This window comes from Bactrocera oleae, chromosome 3, assembly GCF_042242935.1.
Source record: "Bactrocera oleae isolate idBacOlea1 chromosome 3, idBacOlea1, whole genome shotgun sequence".
Classification (NCBI taxonomy): domain Eukaryota; kingdom Metazoa; phylum Arthropoda; class Insecta; order Diptera; family Tephritidae; genus Bactrocera; species Bactrocera oleae.
The window spans coordinates 23,255,824-23,279,529 of NC_091537.1; the positions used below are offsets into that span (position 1 = coordinate 23,255,824).

A 23,706-nucleotide genomic window follows, 5' to 3' on the forward strand; every position below is an offset into this window, starting at 1 on the left:
AGATTTATCTAAGCTAAGAGTTCGTTTATGTGAGTTTTCGATTTTTCTAAAAACCAGAAACATAAAAGGATTTTAAAAAGTGGCTAAAAGTCAATTAAAGTAAAAAACTAAATTGCTGCAGATCTAAGGAAAAATGTAAGAATTTGATATTAAGTTTGCTCACCACTCTTATTTCCACAAAAGTGGCAACGCACCGCTACACAAAACACAAGTCCTTTTCGGCGTTGAGTTTGGGTGCAAACCCAAAATAAATACAAAACAGATTACAACAAACATTACAACTGCGCACGCGCTAAAAATGACATTCCTATTGCATGAATCAGAGATAAAGCATGAATTGTCAAAACAGCTCAGTTTCTTTCAGAGAATCGAATCATTATTTGATGAAAGCAATTGAAGAAAATGTTTTTTCTATGTTGAATTGCATTCATGCAAAAACTTCGTCTGGCTAATTATTAGAAAATAAGAGTTTATGTGCCTAAATAAATGTTTAAAGTTGAAAAAATAAAACTACAAGACCAAGTGGAACAAGAAATTTATTAATGGAAGTACCGGAATCGAAAAATCGGTAATTCAGCGGATAATTTTAGTTCGATAGTCGGTGTGTGAGTCTCATATGAATTTACAGTAATAATTTTAGAATTAATATCTGTGCCTTCAAACACTCGTTCATGGAAAAGTATAGAAGGTGTTCTATAGTGGTGGTGGTTCAGCGGTATACGAGAATACTCTGTGACTCGCTGCACAAAATCACTAAACTTAAAAGCGCTGCTAAGCCAGAAGCAAACAAAAATCAACCAAAAAATCAATAATTATAAAATATGTTAAGCAAAAATTAACAAAAAGCCACGTAATGACGTAAATAATTAATGCAATTAATGCAACAACAACTGCAAACCGCATTTGACTAGCTGCTGACCTTTATTTTGGCTAAAGAGTTTCTTGAACTTCCAGCGGCACGCGCACCGCTCTGCACAACGCACAAATCCAACGGTTTAGATTCTGCCGACTAATTAACGCTTCTTGCTGTTTCCTCCACTTCTTTGTTTTGACGGGCTGTCGCTACTTTTTTTGCGCACAAAGCGTTTGCCTTTAGTACTGCTGATTGGTTTTGCATAACTGGTCTGTGAAGTGATCCACAGATATGCATAATGATACGATATAATAATACAGCCTGTATCCGAACACTTGTATATTTTCAAATGCAAAAATTGTTAGGAACACTTTTGAAAAGCACAAGCAAAATAGTGAAATCAGTAAAAACTTACATTATAAATTATATTTTATTACTCTTCTTTTCGCCAGTTAAGACCTTGAAAAATTGAATCATCGAAAGCCAGAGTGCGGAACTTTAATCTGCAACAAACTCAAGAATCTCACAAGGAACCACCAGATTAAGTATTACCATACTTCATGGGAGTGACAAGACTTTTAGGTCTCCTCTATTATGAGAACTAACGGACGCCCAGTCTACAATAGTTTCTAGTTTCTCCCTTGTATTTTAAAAACGAAGGCAATAAAAGAATAAATAGTACATACATATTCAGAGTCATGTACATATGCACTCTGTACACTGGACTAATGTCATGATGGCATCTGTAGAGTTAGCTTCTAAAGCACCCATTTACACTCATTATTTGGGTCAGATCGAAATCCAGGTTACCAAGTCGTCTGTCTATTCACGATTGTATGTCTGGTATCAGTCTGTGGGTCCTCTGTCCTTTGGATTAGCATTGCCAACGCTGCTGCCACATTTTAGACCTCTAATTCCTTTCCTTTGCCTTTATCAATACTGTTTTTGGCGCTGATAGCTGATATAATTATATAATTGTCAATAGGTAGCATCCCGGCTCAAGTACGAAGCAGTGTCGGTTGATATAGTCTGGAAAGCACTAATATTTCGCTGATGCGCTGTAGTTATTGCTCTTGCATAAGATTTCATGTTAGAGCCTCAATTCATATTGGAGCATATAATATGTTAAGCAACTAGAAGATATAATAATTGCAGATATTATCTTTAAGGCAGCTTTAAAGCATTCAGAAAATAGGAAAAAATATCCGACCCATAAAATATGGGCATCATAAAAAAAGTAATTCCACTGTACAAAACTGTTAAGCATCCAATAGTTCTCTCACGAAATAAAGTATTTTTTATCATTCAGATATCGTTCTAAGCAACTCTCAATTTATGGTGTGCGCCTCAATGTTATCAGATCATCTCGGGTTATACTCAAAAGTATGATATTATTAGTGTTATTAACGCACTTAATCCATTCACCTACTATTAAATCTGTTGATGATAAAGCTTATCTGCTACTTCCAATCTACTGTATCTTGGATCGGACTTGTATAAACAAACTGTAGAATTTCTCTTCAGCTCCGTTTTTATACTGGAATTAGAACTCCGATGATGATTCGTGGATAATTTATAATGAAAAATCAATCAAAATCTCTGGTTTTTTAACTAAATATTCAAGTGTGCTGGTAATTGTGCATAATATCACAGTTTTTCAGGTTTTAATCCAAATAACTACATTAAAGTGCATAGAATATATAAAAAAGCGATGACCTTCACATGAATCTGAGTTAATGCAAAATAAGTTGAATTAACGACGCCATAGAATAAATATCCGATACACACCATCACCAACTTCAAATAGCTCAGCTAAAATAAAAATATTAAGCAATTTGCAAAAATAGAGAAAATCCTGTTTTCGCGTTTATTAATTCAAGGCCAAGCTATATTCACATCCAAAACTAAAAATTCGCAAAAAATCAACTCGACGTTTACTTAAAGCTTTGTTATGTATTTTTTTTTAGGAATATTTATTTAGAAATCAGATAATTCATTAGAAATTTTTTTACGGTTATTCTCATAAGTATGTTTATTTATTCATAAATTCTAAATTTTGTTATCTTGCATATCATTTCAATATTATTGTTTTTGTATTACTCGTGACCTCCTGCCTCAGAAATGCAAAAATATAGAGACGATGAGACGAACTAGTTGTTTCATTCAAATTTGTTGCTTTTTAATCTATATACTTGTAGTATGTTGTACAGATATCTATCTGCTATCGGCGCTTTCCTAAATAACGGAGTACATTCGGTGGCTTTCGAGCTAATAAAAAGTGACGCCCCTGGTAGGTACCTATTAAGCTCTCAAAATGTCGTTCACCAACTTCGCGATTGTCTTATGCTTTGGCCTTATATTTGTAAGCTGAGATGGATTAGAGAATACCATTTTAAGATGAGGTTTGATGATATCAACTAATCTATAATATTCGTATGTGAAGTTACCTGTTTGGCCGTGAGCTTGAAAGCAAACTAGTCCCTCGGTAGTAAAATTATCTGAATCAATCATTTACGAAATTGACTACATGTGAAGGGTATATAAGTAACATATGTCACCATACATCCGATTGTCCAGACATAAGTTTGAACTGTGACCACCTACCGCAAATAGAGAGGCTACAGTAAAATTAAGAAAGTGCCTCTCATATAAGAACATATAAGTAATGCAAAGTGAAAATATTTTTATGATAGACATGAAGATCTTCAGCTTTGTGCTCCTATCATATCCAAATATCGGTTTTACGGATCATCAGCTATTTTTTGTTTGGAAACATTTTTGTTTTTCTATACAAACACTTGATTCCGCTCGTTAACTTTGTATGGCAACTATATGCTATAGTAACTCGATCTGAACAATTTTTTCAGAGATTGCACCGTTGTTTTGGATAATAACCATGCAAAATGTCAAATGAAAAAGTTTTCCATACAAGCACTTGATTCCGATCGTTTAGTTTTTATGGCAGCTATATGCTATAATGATTCAATATCGGCGGTTCAGATAAATGAGCAGCTTCTTGTGGAGAAAAGGACGTGTGCTAAATTTTAGATCGATATCTCAAAAACTGAGAGATTAGTTCGCATCTATTCAGTCAGACGGACAAAAAGACGTACATGGCTGAATCAACTCAGCTCTTCATGCTGATCATTTTACTATATATTAGGTGTAGTAAAAAGAAATCCATAATTTTTGAATTAACTTGAATGCTTTAATTATTACTTTTCGTATCCAGACTTACTAAAATAGTTCCAAACGATTTTTTGTGCAATGTTTAGATCCTGGACAATTGTAATCGATGTTTGGACTCGGCTGTCGGAAAAAATTTTTTAGTACGAAATGTCATCTTTCTAACGCCATCCAGCCGAACCTGATCGGACATATACAACGCGAGATACAGCTAAATAACGCTATCTATTGGAAAAATAATAATAATAATAATATTTAATTAAATATGTTATTTCCTAGGGTCTGCGAACCTTCCTTCTAGGTGTTACAAACTTAATATACTATAATATAAAGTGCCATTGGTTTTAAAAAATATGTAGATTTTTATTTTTTCATCAACGGGCTTTGTTTTGCACGATTTAATGATATTTCCACCTTAAGCAACTAAGTATGAAGATTCTTATAAAAGTACTTCCTTACGTCTATTTGACACAAAACATTTTGAAATTATAAAAAAATTATAATTAACAAATAAACGCATATTAAAAAAGAAAACTACTAAGTCCGCACCTCTCCCTATCGGAATGAAAATGGGAAACAATTTACCTGACGGAACAAATTATAATAAAGGCAAAGAAGACCAATTAGTGCATCAAAACAAAAGAGCAGAATAGGAAACAGGATGAAAGAAACAGTTATAAGAAATGAAAACGAAAACGAATTGCTCACGCTCTTATGTATGTACATACATTTGTTTCGAAAAGATACCCCACTAAAGAAATGAAAGGAAAATGAAATACAAAATAACCAACCTTGAAGGTCTCTTTAAGAAAGCCACTTCGCGGGCCACCGCCAATCGTTTGCAAGCATTTTGGCGCGCAAAGCCAACGCAACACAATACGATCAGCTGTGCCGAACAACGCTAAAGAAAAATCAAAAGAAAAAATTAGATAAAGAAGCTGAAGACAAAAAAAAAAACTAACAAAACCGAAAGCATGTTGGTAGGTTCGATATGAAAACTGTAATGCAAAGTGAAGTGAAGCGTGCGAAACAAACACATAGGAGGGAGGTGGAGGGTGGTGTGAGCGGAATGCTACAACAAAGCACAACAGCTGTGTGACGTCTGATTTTAATTAGAGCTGCAGCGCCACAGCTAGCTCAAGCTTCAGCATTAGCATGCACGCTTCAGCAGCTGCTGCACCTGAGCTGCTGAGCGCCTGAGCTAAGCTTTGGCCGAGCGCAGCTGTGTGCAGACCGTTCCCGCCAGCATGCTACAACTATTTTTTGTTGGCTATCATTTGCGATGCGCTGTTGTTGTTGTTGCGGTCGAGAAAATCGAAAGCCTCACAAAAGTGAGCTGCGCGCTATGTGTCGAGCGGAGAAGTCAAGCGACACTCGAAGCGATTTAGCGAACACTCAAGTTTCTTACGCTCAGCAGAGCGGACGTGTAGCGCGGAATAACGAATTTTTATCAAACTCAAGCTCCTACGTGCAAAGACAGCTAGCCAGGAAAATAAATAAATATCCATACACATATACTTACGCACAAGCGAACAGTTCTTTTTCGCCACCAATTTGTTTCGTTGTGATTTTTTTTCTTTTGCGTATTCAAAACTCCTTGCGAAATATTCAAGTTGCAGTCGGTCTAAACAAGATTTACTACTTCTTTTTTTTTTAATTGGCATTCTGTGTTTAGTGCAAGTGGGTTTCCTTACATTTTAGTGTATATAGAAGAATTTTATGTGATCTGGCAACGTGTTTTCCTGGCTGTTCGTATGAAATGAAAACAAATTATTAAGTTCATTGAGAAAACTTAAATAAACGAATGAACCTAATTTGTGTGTTCTCAATAAAATAACAATCAAAAGTTGAATATCTAAAATTAACGGTGAAAATGGTGAATAACAACAATTCTTCGGAAGCCAGTGGCAGCGCAGCCAATGGCCATTTGCCCAACGGACAATTGGCAACTGCGACCGCGCCGACGGTGTCCTTTTTCAGCAGCGTTTGGAGCTGGGCGGATGCCATAAGGGACTTCCTGTGGTTCATTATATGCTCGATCGGCTATATTATCCAGGTGAGTTATATACTGATGTTGACATTATAGTACTTGGTTAAATAAATCGTTAATGTGACATAGAATGAAGTGGGATCGGTGGGTGTAAAATACTAATCGCAACCTGTTGCTACAGAGTATAATAGTTTTGTTCACCCAATGGTTGTTTGTATCACCTAAAACTAATTAAAGTAGATATAGTGTTATACATAACAATATATAATATATATAAATGATCAGGATGAAGTGACGAGTTGAAATCAGGGTGACTGTCTCTCCGTCCGTCTGTCCGTGCAAGCTGTAGCTTGAGTAAAAAGATAAAAATATCTTTATGAAACTTAGTGCATATGTTTCTTGGTACCGTAAGACGGTTGGAATTGCAGATGGGCGCAATCGGACCCCTGCCACACCCACAAAACGCCATTACACAAAAACAAATAAATTGCCATAACTAAGCTCCACAATAAGATACAATACTGTTATTTGGTACACAGGATCACAGGCAACTTTAGTTAAAAACTTTTTGAAAAGTGCGCGTGGTCCCGCCCCTTAATAGATTTAAAATGCATATCCCCTAAACCGCTAAAGCTATAATAACAAGATTCACTGAAATCAAATGGTTTTAGCACCTCTATCTACAGTGTGAAAATGGGGGACAACCCCGCCCACTCCCCATATAACGGTATTGTTAAAAACTACTAAAAGCGCGATAAATCAAGCACTAAACTAGCCAGAGACATTAAATTTTAACTCAGGGATGGTATGAGATGACTTTATAGAAACCGCGTTCAAAATTAGACACTGGGAGGGGCACCGCCCACTTTTAGGTGAAAACCCATATCTTGGAATCTGCTTAACCGATTTCAACCAAATTCGGTACATAACATTCTTTTTATATTTCTATGTTATAGTGCGAAAATGGGCGAAAACGGATTACAACCTATTTCCCATATAACACCATTTTAAGTTTCATCTGATTTTTTCACTTTCCAGTATGCAAATCCAGCAACAATGATTATATTTTATTTAATTTTGCGTGAATTATCCGTTTAAAGTATGCCACCTTGTGACCAAAAATTGTCTAAATCTAACCACAACTGTTCAAGCCCCTAGGTACTGAATATGTGGACCCCAGTGCCTATAATTGACCTCCTACCGAAAATATCGGTCGATGTGTAAGATATATAATTAAAATTCATATCATAAAATAAATAAATGAAACTCTCGATAATAGTATGTCTTTGTGTCAAAAATGGGTTGAATCGGATCAATACTTCCTTTAATATAAAGTTTTGTCAACATCTGAAGTAATTTCCCGGGCTTTGATTCTTGCAAGTTGCGAGGGTAGAAAATGTTCGGTTACACCCGAACTTAGAACTTCCTTATTTGTTTATTTGAAGTTCGGTGAATCAGAAAAAAATTTTAATCAAATACTGGTTCAAAACTTGCTGAAGCCCAGGACATGGATTTAGATAAACAGGGTATATTCAGTTTACCACGAAGCCAATAAAATATATATTATATGTATATTAGCGAACTAGACCTTCAGTTTTTGAGATATTACTCTAAAATTTTGCACACATCTTTTTCTCTGCAAGAAGTTGTTCATAAGTCGGAACCGACGATATCGGATTACTATAGCATATAGGGGCCATACAAACTGAACGATTAGAATCAAGTCATTGTAAGGGAAACTTTTTTATTTGACGAAATAATTTCGCAAAATTTGGCCTGGATTACTGCTCAAAGCAATGCTATAATATCCAAATAAATTATTTAGATTGGGCAATCATAGCTTATAGCTACCATTAAAACCTATCGTACACTGAAACATTCAAATGTAATTAATAACATTATTATACAGAGACGCTCAGCTCAAACGTCAAAAGCTAATGTTTAACAGAGCGTAGGAGTAATCATAAAAAATTTTCAATATTTACCCTTAGTCCATAACTATTTACCATTTTTCCTTTTTAATTAACAAAGCAATGACATTTCACAACTCAATTAGCAACAATTTAACTCTCCATTCCACTGTCAACGAACACCGTTTAAACACTCTGCAGTTAAACACACATACTAGACAGACAGACAGACTAAACAAATTCAGCACTCACTTGTAAAAATATGCATGCCACCTAAGTAAACTGCAGTTGAGCAATCAAAAGTTGTATATTTGATGCGCTAAAAAGCGATTGAAACAACCTAAAACCGTAAACAATTTACTACTACCGCTTAGTTTGTAAATCATAAAACAAAATCAACTAATTAAGTGTGAAGGTTAGCGCTGCTAGCTGCCTTCTAAGTTCACTCTCAGCTGTGTAAGCGCTAACAAATGTTTTTATGTGCGTGTAAATATATATAAATATCTTATATATATAGTTATTTATATATACATATATATATTTATATATATATATATATTGTACATTTAGTCACCAAACACCACTTGAATGTTCCGAGTGCTGTTGCACCAGTCGCAAGGGCAATAAATTAACTCTCAGAATTCTATCTTTTATTGCCAAAATAATATTCGAAAGCAAATAAGCCCAAAGTAAGGCACCTAATATGGCCCTTTGGTAATATACAATATAATGCAGCAAGAGAAAATGACTGCAGCTTACAATCGAATTTCAATGCCTACTATATAGGGTAGGATAGTTTTTTACTGGCACAAACTCTCGAATTGCCCACCGAAGGGCGACCACTTTAGCAAAAGTCACTTACACTACTTTAGAATTTTGATTTTTGACCGCACGACTCCACAGTTGGGGGTCGCGCACAGCATATACTTTGAACTTGTTGCTACTGTGCTTTGATATTGAAATTTCATAGTACAAGCAAGCACTTAAGACATCGCGCCCTTGCAATCTATGCTGCCTTTTCAATATAAGCGTTCATCTAAGTAGTCATTGAGTTAAAAATAAACTACGATATGCGTTTTAAGACCTTCTCAAGTTCACAGAAACATAACTAACTTAATAATTAAAGACACAAAAGTGAGAGTACAAGCAAAAAAAAAAAACCAACTGAAAACAAAGCGCACGAAATCAAACAGTAAAAAAATGATTTACTCATATTTTCAAGCGCCATTAATCTACATTTACTACGAACGTTATTTCGGCTGTAAATCAAAAGGCACTTTCGTTAACAAAACGTAAAAAGTGTTGTAACAGTTAAAACACAGCCTGACACACACACACATACCCATATCTCCGCATGTAAATTTGATCCTTGTTGTTGTTGTTTTTTTAATTTTTGTAACAGTAACATTACGCGGCAGCAACAACTTGACACCAGCACAATGGAGATTTAGCTATGAATATATCATATATCTCTACGCGCGTCTACCAACTGACTGACGGATGTAAAACAATAGCAAATTGGTTAAAAATGGGCAGTGAAAAGGGAAATACCAAAGGAGCATGTGCGTAATATATGCAAATAGACGAGACCAACAAATTTGTGGTTGTGAAGAGCGCGAAGAAAAACGATACAAAAGCAGTGCATAAATTTGGCTCGCCATGTGCTTTGACAGCGTTGAGTTGCGACTGAGCCGAAATTGCAAAGATGCAATTCAGTGAAATTGTACGCAAATTAAAAGTTTATTAATTGATTTTATTTGAAATATTGTGTTGGAGTTAGCTTTGTTCGTTTTTGTTTTTCGATAATTTTCGAGCTTTTGGTGTGAATTGAATTAACAAATCGATTTTTCTGCAAGTTGCAAACACACACATACACACTTATTGATGCAAAATATAATATACAATTCCCCATTATTCAAGCTGCCACTGACATGAATTTGGTAATGTGTGGAATGCAACTATTACAAGGAGAATTTGATGCACAAATTCTAAGTCACTGTGTTATCATTCTCATGAAGGTTTTAGTGTACTACATGATCGAAATAATTTTAGTATTTTATAAAATATTTTCTGTCTCTAAATGCAACAACAACAATTATATGATGAGTGGCGCTTTGGCGCTTCCATATAAAGACTGAGTTTCGATCAATCAGCTTGTATTGCAGCTTTATGTGATAGTGGTTCCGACAAATGAGCGGCTTCTTGGGGACAAAAGAAAAGGGAAGGAAAAACCGAGAGAGTTTTCGCGTATATACATATAGATGAATAACAGCTGGTCACGATGATCATTGATATAACATATGTATATATATTACAGGATCTCCGATGTTTCCTTCTGGTTGTTACAAACTCCATGGCAAACTTAATATACTCTGTTCCGGGTATAAAAAATAAATACAAACCATATCACATATCTATTTTTCCTTAATTTTTAATACTTCTATATGAACAATGGCGCTTATATAACAATGGTCGGCATTTACGTGTTGGAATTTGTAAAGTTTGCTTCAATTTTTCAATTCAAATGCCTAAAATATATATACATACATATATTTATTATTACCTTGGTAATATTTTCCATACATAAATTAAAATTTTCTTAAAAAAATTTACATATCAACATTTTCTTACTTGAACACAAACGCCATTCAAACTCATCTACTATTGAGTACTTTTCCATATGCGGAAGGCATTGTTGCTCAACGAGTTCGTTACTTAAGTCTTTTGTTCGCAATACTTTGGGCAGCAGTTATTGCGCTACGATTTTTAAGAATCATACTGACTTCCACTTTATTCTTCATATTTGTGTTAGTAATATAGCAACAATGATTTCAAAGAAAAATAATTTATAAAGTAATGGACAAACAGGCAATTCAAACAATGAAACCCCCAGTAAACAGACACAATGAAAATCGATATTGATTATTTCCTACATTTTGGTTTGGCATGTGAGAGAACTGTTTATTTTAATGTAACTATTTTTATTAAAAAAAAAAATTTTTAATAATACACAATTAGAGAATATTATATTTCTATCTCTACAGGCTGCGCTAGAATTTTATGAAATTAGGGGAGTTTTTATTTCACAAGCACAAACGTTAATTTCGGTTGCACAGAAGTCAGAATACCAACCTTCACAAATAAAAAAGCTGCAATACAAGAACTTGATTTTGATTGTTCACTTTGTTTGCTAGCTACAATATATGCTATAGTGCTCTGATCTGAACAATATGTTCGGAGTTTGTAGCGTTGTCTTTGAAAATATTCTTGGCGAATTATATCAAAATATTTACTCAAATAAAGAATTTGCCCATACCAGTGCGAGTTTCGTGAAGATATCTCGACAAATAAACATGTTTTCCATTCAAAGCCTTGATTTTGATCGAACAGTTTATATTACAGATATACCCTATAGTGCTCCGATATCGGCGCTTCCGACAAGTGAGCAGCTTCTTGGCAAAAAAAGTTCTTCTTTTATGTCAGGCAGAGAGTTTAAAAATTTTTATCTTATTTGCTTGCCGCCCCCGAATTTCTGGAGGCTGGATTTTATGAGCAGAAGTTTCGGAGGTGTATTTAGAAGAGGTTGTCATCTGTAAGACAACAACTAGCCCTTTAACTAATATTTTTGTAAAGGACTTTCTGTGAGTAATTCTTTTTATTGAGCATAAAATAATCCTCCAAAAGTGTTTGTGTGCCACTCTATCTATCTGTTTGTCACTCAATTACAGTCGCCTCTTATTTACCTTTTGTATGCTTGCTCTTTCTAAGTTTTGTCTAATTTACGTAATGGAGAGTAATTAGTGGTCAAATTAAGAACAAACGAGGTTTATATTTTATTTTTTTATCAGAATTATTTACATATATACAGCAAAGTAACTACTAATATGAGTTCGAATATACATATATATAATATTAGGTAAGATCGTAATACTCTTGTTTGTAGAGCTTTCAATTTCCTACACGAAACAATATATTTTTTTCAAGTAAATTGAAGCAAGATATGAATTGATCTGTTACAAAGAAAAAAATAGAGAACTGTATGGTGGAGGACCTCCCCGTTACAGTTAAGAGCTCATACTTGGAGAGCCTTTCTTAGAGCTGTTTTCAGAGTACCAAGCGAAAATAAAAATTCGTTTTTTGGCCCATCCTAATATATATATATACACATATATAATATATTTAGTATGAAACATTTATGTAATTTTCAACTTTTCTGTGTAATTATATTCCGGTCACTCCGCTGTGCAAAAAATCGAAAATGGAGATAAAGCATGGCCGGCGTTTCGTTTAGCATAACAATTAGCAATTTAAGCTGCTCGAAAATAGTTTTAATACGGCAGTTGATGGCGAACCTTTCCCACATTTAATTTTTGACTTCTGTTGTTTCATAAAAATCGTAGTCATCACCGTTGCTGCGTGAATTGTTTACAAGTTAAAGCGCGGCAAAGTCAAAGAGCAACTAAATTCAAATGTTTTCTGACAAAAATTATCGTGAAGAAGCATAAGTCTTAAATCTTAAAATTCTTTGTGCGCACAATTTATCACATTGCTTTTTATAAGCGTAAGCTTTGCAACTTTTGACAGCCGCTGATTTGAAGATTTTCCAACAATTTGCTTGCTCGAAATCGGCGTGAAGCTTTTTCAGCATTCGCCTAGTAATAATGACAACAACAACTATAAACAAATACATGCCGGGTTGCACATGCGTTCAAGCACACTTTTGTGTTGTTGTTATCTGCTTGGCCCACATACCCCTGACCACCGCTCACCGCATTAGGCCAAAACACTCGGCTGTCTACTCGACTTGATTGCCGCTTGTCAGTGGCGATTGTGTGTGGCACTATTAGTTGCCATTGTTTGCTGTGCGCACACCCACACAAGCACATACCAGCATACCAGCGCACGCATGCACCTGCAAGAGTCGACGATATGCGAGCAATTCAGCGCTGCAGAGTAATAGAGTATTTGTGCTGCTCAAATTACTAATAAAATGTTCGCAAAATAGTTTAAAAAAAAATTTTAAACTGAAGGCAGAGTATACGCATATGCATATAAGTTGCATGACTTGCGTAATCGACATTGAGTGCTGTGTGCATGGCAGATTTGACTTATGCATATTACTTACTTAAGTGTATATCGTAGGCCTCTTGCTTGATATCTTCTTTGTGGCACACATACTTGTGATTTAGAAAACAAGAAAAAACGTTTACTTCGGTTACACCGAAACTATAATACCCTTCACAAATACAAAAGATTATAAACAAGAATTTGATTGTGATCTGAACAATTTCTTCGGTGATTATGCCGTTGTCTTGAACAGTAATCTAGGCCAAATTTCGTGAAGATATTTCAACAAATAAATAAGTTTTCCATGGAAGAACTTGATTTTGATCATTCAGTTTGTGTGTTGCCTTCGAAAATAATTTGTGGCTAATTTCGTGAAGATTCGTGGAAGATTTTTAATACCAGGACATGCTTCTGATCGATCGTTATGTATGGCAGCTATATGCTATAGTGGTCCGATCTCGAAGGTTCCGACAAATAAGCAGCTTGTTAGGGAAAAAGTGTGCCAGATTTCAGAATGATATCTCAAAAACTAAGGGGCTAATTCGCCTACATATAGGCGACAAACCCTGTTAAGGGTATAAAGATAGAGCTTTTTTATCCCGAAGAAATATTATTTAAATAAGAAAAAAATCTATTTCAGTCTTAACCTCTTTAAGTCTTTAATATACTAGTAAAAATCCCACTTTCAGTGTAAAATTTTAAATGAAATTTTGCTTGTCTTAAAGTGTGATCTATCAAAGATTACTATATTTATATGTAGTATGTTTACTTAACGCATTTGACAACGAATTATTCTAGCAAATTGTAGTAATTAATAATTCTATCTTTGCTGCCAACGGTTCATTTACCTCTATAGAACACTTAGTAATTGCTTGGTTATTACCTTCGCCATATTATATAAAAAAAAGCAACAATTAAGTTGTTGTGAAACCTGTATGGATGTTTTTTGCAATTTAAAGTTATTAATCCAAATTCTGTAGTGCAAACTTGTGATTTGAACGAGCAATTGAGGTTTCATTCTCTAACAACATATTATATATACGTGTTTATTTGTATGTTAACAAGTCTATGATTAAGTGTATTTAAGTAAGTACAAGATACATATCTAAGTAGCATACTTCATAAAGTCATGAAATTCATGCCCCAGGCCTCGGAAAGTTGAATTGCTAGAAGGTCGTTGGGGTGTACGTTCAACGTCCAGATTTGTTTTGCTTATATTATTCATAGAAATCAAAACCACATGTAATTAGAAACCACAAAAAGTAATAACAATTTTAGTTTGTTGTTATCATGTGTGCCCTAAATGACCTGACAGACGTTGCCTTGTTAAAATATTTTATCGACATTTGCTGTGAGTATTTTGCAAAACAGAAAAAAGTTCTTGTAAACGTTTGGAATATTTTTGTATTTAAATGTCAGTGGAATAGGTAAACTTCTAATCCCAAATACCAGTTAAAACAATACAGTTAAATTTTTATCCACAAAAATCAGATTTAAACTTTAATAGAAAATTTTTTATTCTAAATACCTAAAACCTAATCCCAAGTAATGCACAACTAATAATTAAAAAAAAAATTGGGTTTTTGAATTATTTCGCGCTGACACACTTCGTGGTCAGCCATTTTGGTTATAATTTGAAAAGAAAAGTTAATTTTTAATAAAATATCAACTTAGTTAGAACTTTTGGTCGTTTTTTACATTTAATCACTTTTTTTATAACTTTTTGGTTAGAATTATATTAATTTTTACATTTTTTGTGCCTTTTCCAATATTCGATTTGAAAAATTATGGATTTATTTGTTACTCCAATTCTTAAATCAAAAAATATTTCAAAATTTTGATGACTTTAATTAATTAAAATTTTAAAATTCTTAATTGACTTTAATTTTTTTTTAATTCCAAATTTTTAAAATTGTTAGTTAAGTTAATTTTTAATTCATCGAAATTAAAATTTAAAAATTTAATTTTCAGATTTTTAATTAATTTTAATTTTTTTTTTTAATTCCAAAATTTTAAAATTTTTAATTACTTTAATTTTTAATTCATCGAAATTAAAATTTTAAAATTTTAGCAAATGTTAAAACAAAAATTTGAAATTTAATTTTTAAAATTTTTAAATTTAATTTTTGATTTCAAATTTTTTAATTAATTTCAATTTTTAATTTATCGAAATTTAAATTTTAAAGTTCCAATTTTTAATCTAAAATCAGAAAACTAAATTATATTTAAATTAAGTAAATTATCAAATTTTAATTTCGATGAACTAAAAATTAAATGCTCAAATTTTTAATAGTTTTAATTTTTAATTTACCGAAATTTAATATTAAAATTTTTTAATAATTTTAATTTTAATTGAAATTTTAGTTTTTAATGAAAATTTAATTTTTTATCTATTTTTTAATTTGTTTTAATTTATCGAAATTTAATATTAAATTTTTTTAATAATTTTGATTTTTATTGAAATTTTGGTTTTTCATGAAAATTTAATTTTTATGCAAAATTTTGGAATAAAAAATTTAGCACCCGTCTAAGTAACGTGTGTTTTTTTCGAGGTATAGAACTTCAAGTTGGCATTACTGTTCAAGATGGCAACCGATTTAACAGCTGTCAAGTGATATTAGTATTCTCAGTTTGGTTTGGCAACTCATCATAAATAGACTCACGCCTGAACAACGCTTGCAAATAGTGCAATTTTATTTCGAAAACAATGGTTCTGTGCTGAATACGCATCGCGCAGTACGTTCATTTTATCGTCGACAAAATCGTCCATAAGAGTAGTTAATACGATTAACCAAGGGCCGTTTTCGCACCACGTTTTTTCTTATTGATAACTCGCATCCCCAGAGACGCCGTACGGTGCGTACAGAAGGAGCTATTGCTGCTGTAGAGCGTAACATTGAGGAAGACCCGAATGAGTCCATCCACCATTGAGCAGAGGAATTGGATCTGTGTCCATCCACTTTATGGAAGATTTTGCGGAAGGATCTTGGTTTGCGTGCTTACAAAGTCCAACTCGTGCAAGAATTGAAGCCAAACGATCATTAAGCAAGCCGTAGATTCGTCGAATGGGCCCAAAAAGAGATTGCCGTTGTTCCCGATTTTCATAAGCGAATTTTGTTTAGCGATGAATCGCACTTCTGGTTGAGCTGGTGAAATCATTGGTCCGTACTTCTTCAAAAACGATGTTGGCCAGAACATTACAGTCAATGGTAATCGGTATAGAGCCATGATTACTAACTTTTTCATTCCTAAATTGAACAACCATGATGTCTAGGAGCTGTGGTTCCAACAATACGGCGCAACATGTCACACAGCTCGTGCCATAATCGATTTATTGAAAGACACGTTTGGTGACCGCCTCATTTCACGTTTTGAACCTGTGAATTGGCCTAAAAGATCTTGTGATTTAACACCGCTAGACTACTTTCTGTAAGGTTATGTAAAGTCACTGCTCTATGAGCATAACCCACAAACGCTTAACCATTTGGAAGACAACATTCGCCGTGTTATTGCCGATATACGGCTACAAAATTGGAAAAAGTCATCGAAAATTGGACGTCCAGATTGAACAACATCCGATCCAGACGTGGCGGTCATATGCCAGAGATCATATTTAAAATGTAATGCCACAAGATTATCTTTCGGATAAATAAAATTCATGTCAATCGAATAATCCATCGTTGTTTTATTGCAATTTAAAGTTCTATACCTCCAAAAAAAAACACCCTTTAGTAATAGTAATCGATTTATTTATTAAAATATTATTTTCATACAACATTTCAGCGACTTTTATACTTTGTAAGCAATGAACATTTCTATTCGCATATTATAAAGCATCGCTAAATTAATATTTTGGCACAACCAACATGTATTTGTATAACTTAAGAGGTGGGTCTCAGACTTTGATCCATTTCGATTCCTTTACGATTTTTGGTTGTGGTAATATCTTGCAATAAGTCCAACTGTTTACATTCTGCTGCGAAAAATAATCAAGCAACTTCTGCGCACGCGCCCTCATCATAGCCGGCACAAGTAAGCAAGCGATTGAGAAATTTACAGCAAAAATGCAAAAAAATTAAAATTGTGAGAAATATAAAATTAGCACGCCAATGGATAAACCTGTTTGAGAGTAAAACTTTTGAATGAAAATCATATAGTTTACATGAAATCAAATGCAAATTTTAAAACATTTACATATGGGTATGACACACAGACACATATATACACACATGTAGTCAACATATTGCATGTAGATTTAGTTATTGAGCAATATCTCTGTATGTATGTAGTAGGGTGTTTGCGAGTGTGTACTGTATGAATATTTGGCTTTTGCAAATGAGCGATGCTACGCCACCGCCTTTTCATATGCTTTTATAGTACTATTGTTGCTTTTGTTATTATTTTGGCCGATATCTATGGCTTGAGTAAAGCCCAAGTGTCAAGTCGTGAACTCCGCTGAACGGCAACGTGACGACAGAGAGGCGCGAACGCACTCACATTCACACACAAACACTCTCCGCCGTTCGAAACATTGTTAGTCAAGCAAACGCCAGGCCATATAAAACAACAACAACAAATTGCAAAAGCAACAACTAATACTGCTTGTACTTTGTTGATATTGATGCTGCTAATAGTTTATTCAGCAGCGTTGTTGCCGCCGTTGCAGCAATACTGTGAAATACTCGAAACATTCGCCGCGAATGGCTCGTTGACCCAGTTCAAGTTTTTGCCGGCTACTAAACGGCTAGCAAGCAGCCACACTCCCGGGCGATTAGCTTGCGACGGGAGAGAGAGGTGAAACGGCAAATCCGCCAAAGACACATTATTAAAATCAAAGTTTTAAAAATTTATTATAAATTTGAGAGAGATTTGCCGATAAAGATTTTTAGCGAGGTGACGTCTTGCGGGGTCAGCTAGTACGAGTATTAAATAAAATGGAGCATAAAATATATCAGACGATTACACCACCCTATTCCTCATTATGGGACGAAAGCAGGAGGAAGGCGAAATACAAATAAGTTGTGTAAAAAATAATAATAAATAAAATAAATAAAAATAAAATAAAATAGTAAGTGCAAGTAAAAGCAAAAATATAGTATAATATATATTTCAAATATACGGAAGGAACTTGATTACATACCGCAAACCCATTAATTATGCATTATTATTGTTAATGAGTTTCGAACAAAAAAAAAACTTTCTGCTCAACCGAACATTGTAAACTTTTCCTACACTTTTTTTTGAAGAAACTTCAAAAGAGCTTTACCGAGAGAGATTGCTGGAGAGCATGATTTAAGAAACTGGGCGAGAGCAGTGTAAATTGATTATTACTCTTTGCCATTTACATTACTTTTTATTAACGCTCAGCGTCAATGACAAGCTCTTCTTGTATTACTATTGTAATTGGCACTATTGAGCATTTCGAATCGTCGACCGACTAACAATCCGTTGCAATCGCTATTGTTTGGCCGCAATTGTTTCTGCAGTTACTGCCACCGCTTGCGGTTGATCCATGGAAGCCTTAGCCGTTGCGCTACGCTTGCACTCGCTATTAACAGCTAAGCTATACAAACGTATGTACATATGTATGTTGTTTGTTTTGATTTTGTTGTTGGTGTTTAATACTCTTCTTTCTATACCCTTAACAGGGTATGCCCCTATAAATTAAAATATATGTATATGGTATATAAACGATCAGCAGGTCCGTTTTTCGGTATATACGCGAACTAGTTCTTTAGTTCATGAGATATCGATCTGAAATTTCGCACACGTCCTTTTCTCCTAAGAAGCTGCTTATTTGTCTGAACCGACGATATCGAACCACTATAACATATACATAGCTGCCTTACAAATTGAACGATCATAGTCAAGCTCTTGTATGAAAACCCTTTTTATTTAACGAGATATCGTCACGAAATTTGGATTGGACCACTATAGCATATATCTGCCGTACAAACTGAACTTCAAAATCAAGCTCTTGTAAGGAAAACTTTTATTTGTAAAGGGTATTATAGCTTTTAACGTTTTTTCTCGTTTTTATTATCACTTTTTATTGGTGTTGTTGTGTTTTTTTTTTTGTTGCTTTTTCCAGTTTTTTTGCAATACCAACACTCTCGCGTAGTAACTTCATGCAGGGTCAACTCGGCAGCACAGCGAGTGGCTGCGACTCCGGCTGAGTTGTTGTTGTGAGCGTGTGTGAGTGTTTAATTTAATGTTTGCTTTCGGCAATTGGCCAAAGTGTAACTGCAGTAAGTAAGTTAGGTATGCACGAGTGCTGCCGACTACCGGTGTTGCTTGCAAGAAGCAAAAAGAAGGGGAGCTTATGAATTGTCGCTGCATTCTTTCAACTGCCAAATTAATTTTGTGTTGGTGTTTTTGGGTTCCATTAAATTAAATGGTTTCATGTAAATAATTTTTGAATGTTAAAGGAAGCCTCATATATTGTATATTTAAGGCGTTAGGGCTAGTCAGAATTTTCAAAATAAATGTTTGTTTTTGCATTTTCTTATAGTATAATATCTTAGAAATATTCTTTGAAAATATGTAGCAACCACGACAAATATTTTTTGGCCAAAAATTATTTAAAATTGCATTTTTATGTCTCACTAGACCTTACATATAAACTAATAATTAAGTAAAAAAAACTATAAAATATTCCACGTTTGTAGACCTCACTGGCAATGCATTTTCTTTAACAAGCTTTGGAAGTGATAAAAAATTTAAATTTCCAGCAAAAAAATACACACACAATTGAAAATCCTAAACTACAGCAGGCGGTTTCATAACTATAGTATACATACTTATGTGTATTCAGAAATGCTTTTAAGTGAAATTCAAATGCATTTCAATTCGCATACGCTAATACTTTGCAAACACGTCGCGTATTTATTTGCCATGTATGTATGTGTAGAATGTTCGCTATCTGCTTATGATGCTCTATATTTTGCGTCTCCAACACTTGCGCATGCGTTCTCATAACATGTTGCGTAACACCATGTCAACGATAGCATGTCGCTATATATTGTATAATACATACATACAACCATACTTATGTAATATGTGTTTGTGCCCAGTATAAATAAAATACTTATTTAAAAATATGTGACAGCGAGAGCATACATATTCATACATAAGCTAAATGTATTGAGTACTCCGTTTAATATTAAATTTATTATTTATTTTAAATATTTAGACTTAATATTGTTCACATTGATTATTTATAACCAGTAAAATAATCCTTGCCAAAAAAAAATTAATTTTTGAAAGTATAATATTTTCTGAAGAATGTTTTTTATTTAAAAATAAAATACTAGAAGCTGAAATAAATGTTAAAAGTTCCAAAATCCGACGCATTCTCATAGTTAAGGTTTTCTCCTCTGGTTTGGAAACTATTTCTTTAATATCGATTGATCAAGTAATCATACATATATTTTTTTAAAGTATCGAATATTTTCTTTAAGTATACACATTTAGATAAAAATTCCACGCTGAGAGTCGAATATTAATAATTTTCGGAAAATTTAGACTAAGGTTAGGTTCAATGCCTGATCCAGGGATCGCACTTAGACTAATATAAGCCATAAAATAGAACTCCTGTTTCCGATCTGGTAATTCGGCAAAGTGAATTGCGGCCAATACATATTTGCTGAGGCGTTTAATTATATCTTCCAGCTCGGTGGGTGATATGAAAGTGTGAGCTCACAAGTTTTAAGCAATCCCCACAACTCAGGAAAGGCTAGTTAGTCTTACTGAGGGCAAATACTTCACTGGATTTTTTACGATGGTTCTTGGGTCAAAAGGATCTTGCGACAGCGTATGAACCGATGGTAGCTCAGCACTGGTTAAGTTCTCGTGAAACCAAGATATCCAGTAGTAGAACACACGTGGAGAGTGAAGCACCGATCCGTTTCCATTCTACTGACAGTTAGAGTGCCTTTCCTTGCCAGCTTGTCAGCTTTACAGTTACGTGCGATTCCGCTGTGGCCTGGCACCCATACTAGTCTTATCACGAGGTGACTCGATGCCATTAATAACGAGTTAAGGCATTTCTTAATCAACCTTGAACGCACGGTTAGTGAGCTCAAAACTGGTATTGCCGCCCTGCTATCAGAGTGAATAGTAACTTCTCTGAAAGAGGCTGTACTCGTAATAAAGTACTTAAAATAAAAATAAAAATATGTGAAGTAAAGTTTAAGAGAGAGAGAACTTTCATTTTAATACATAAAGTAAAGTGTAGTCTGAATAATTTTCTCCAGTTTTTCTTTGTTTCAACTGCAGAATTTAGAATTTTTAATTATTTAAATATTTTAATAATCTTAAAGTGTGGTACGCACAGTTTTTGAATTTTAATATCTCATAACTTCATTTCATTTTTGTCAACAAACCCATCCTATCTAAAGCCGGTTTTATTCCCTAGAATAATCTGTCAATTGCTGTTAAGAATTTTAACTTCAAATTTACCTTTTCTTGGAGGCGTCAATATTCTTATAGAGTCAATAGATATGCTAATTGAAACCCCGCTCACGTAGCTACATAATTACCCCTTCGCTATGCAAATATGTACGATACACAATGCAACTCTGTCAAATCTGTCGTACTCGTGTTATTCAATTCACAGTTTATCGTTAATGTTTGTGAGCCCAATAAGGCTACTGAATGAATACTCGCCATATTTTCAGAAGTCATTGTTCGAGTTCTTTGTTTGTATGTTTGAAGTCTACGTTAGCACCTGTACTCAAATAGTGGCACAAAGCTTTTTGCGTCTCACGTTCGGCGTTGAAACTAAAAGTTGTTATGTCTACTAGACACATACATACATACACACACATATGTTTACCACTTTTTGTTGTTGCATATAGGCAAGTGCGACTGTTTTCGTGTCACCTGTCAGTGATTTTGCGGTTTTCAATTGCTGTTTTTGTTTACATACATGCACATACATATTTGTATATATAATATAAATAATTGTGTGCGCCAACAATTAGCTTTGGTTTGGTGGCTCGTGCCGATGCTTTTTTAAGAGGGTGCCTTGAGTGCGCATTTGAAGCATGACTAAGAACAAAAACAACAACAATAATCATAATAGTAATAACAACAACAATATTAATATTGTAGTAATTGTCATTTTAATGTGAATTCCTAGAATGATTTTTTGTCGAAATTCCAATAAATGGTCAGCTAGGAGATTTGCTACTTAAATATATCCCTCTACATATATGATCATATATACATAAATATGATATATGTATACGCTTAGGCTAGATTTACATACAATTATTATAGGTTTTATAGGCCTATATGATTGAGCTAGTTCCCACTTCTACCGAATACTTCGATTTTCGTAATTCTTTAGCATTGAATTTAAATTCGGTACTCCAATATTGCCTCCCTTCCACAGAGGAGGGGAATAAGGATGAGGGCAAAGACACAGGGATAAGTATCTATACGGATGGGTTCACACTGAATAATCGAGTGAAAGGTGGTGTATTTTCTGCAAAATTAGATACCAGAAACGCCTTTCGACTACCAGACCATTGCCATGACTTCCAAGCTAAAATCACAGCAATTAAGGAAAGTCTTCTTGTTCTACCAAAGAGGATGCTTACAACAAAAAATATATTTATAAATTTAGGTATCCAAGTCGCTTTGAAATCACTAAATTATTTTAGGGATTCATCGAAGACAGTAAAAAAATGGCTTGCATTTGCTCGATGTTTGGCAAATATTTTAATATATATTTTATTACAAATGTAATTATTATATTGAAAATATTAAATTTAAGAATTTTTTTCCTTATATTTAACTTATGTTCACCTCTTATTTTAACACTCCTCCCGTGTGAAAGTTGAAAACCTTTGGTATATGGGGCACACTGCGCGTACCCACCACTAATGCGCAAGCGCAACTTCCTGTGATTAGAGTTGAACTCATTTCAGACTGATATAACTTGATTTAATAGCACTACCAACGATCTTCTTATAACACAACAACAACACCGTAGTGTTTTTGCTACTTCTGCTACAAATGCAGCACGCTACTGTAAAAGTGGCAAATACAATTATTTTGACATTAATAATGAATAATATATACGATGAGTCGCTCGAAATGAGCCGGCGGCTTGCCTACCTCTGCACACACACACGCACGCACGCTTAAGTATTTTATAATACCACAACGATTTGAGCTTTCGACCGTGTCACTGTGCATTAAAAGTAAAGCAGAGCAGTGCAAAAACGGTACAACATTGTTGTTGTTGGGCACATTTCTTTTTGTGTGTATAAAAATTTTCACGCTATTTTAGCCCGCAACTGCGGAAACATCGCGCATCGCTGGTGGCCAGCGCAAAAGAAGTGAAGCGACGTCGGCGTACTGTCTGCCACGTTGAGCACAAATCGCCAACACACAACCACACGCACTCACACACGCGCATAAGAGCAAGACAACGGAAACAAATAGAGTAACAATTTTTGACTGCCCTTCGTCGCCATGGCAAAGTGAGCGTTGACATGCCTTTGTCACGAATGGTTAACTTAATGATAATGGCAAAACAGCACAATAATAATGAGTAAAGCAATAATCTTTATAATTATATATAAACAACAATATCATGCATATCATAATTTGAGATTTGTTGTGTAAAAATTTGTGAATATACATATGTATGTAGGTATTACAAATGCTACATCAAAAAATTAGTTCAA

At 34.2% G+C, this 23,706-nt stretch overlaps 1 protein-coding gene and 1 long non-coding RNA gene across 9 annotated transcripts in view; one reads left to right on the forward strand and one right to left on the reverse strand.

Annotated features, from left to right (window-relative positions):
• Positions 1 to 329: 329 nt before the first annotated feature.
• Positions 330 to 23,706, forward strand: part of LOC106623403 (estradiol 17-beta-dehydrogenase 11) — a 31,627-nt gene continuing 8,250 nt past the window's right edge. The window contains exons 1-2 of one of the 7 annotated variants that reach the window (XM_036366663.2): positions 330 to 605; positions 5,715 to 6,095. In XM_036366663.2, coding sequence (XP_036222556.2) covers positions 5,913 to 6,095 — 183 coding nt within the window. In that variant the 5' untranslated portion in view covers positions 330 to 605; positions 5,715 to 5,912. The remainder of the gene's footprint in view (positions 606 to 5,714; positions 6,096 to 23,706) is intronic. The other 6 variants (XM_036366666.2, XM_036366664.2, XM_036366667.2 and 3 more) reach the window with 6 other exon arrangements.
• LOC118681586 (uncharacterized) lies at positions 2,870 to 5,106 on the reverse strand. Of its 2 annotated transcripts, none has more exons than XR_004977296.2 (4): positions 4,625 to 5,106; positions 4,092 to 4,264; positions 3,301 to 3,453; positions 2,870 to 3,220 (listed from the first exon to the last, which is right to left on the reverse strand). It is a non-coding gene; the product is annotated as an uncharacterized lncRNA (long non-coding RNA). The 2 variants fall into 2 exon arrangements; XR_004977295.2 differs by lacking the exon at positions 4,625 to 5,106 and adding an exon at positions 4,330 to 4,618.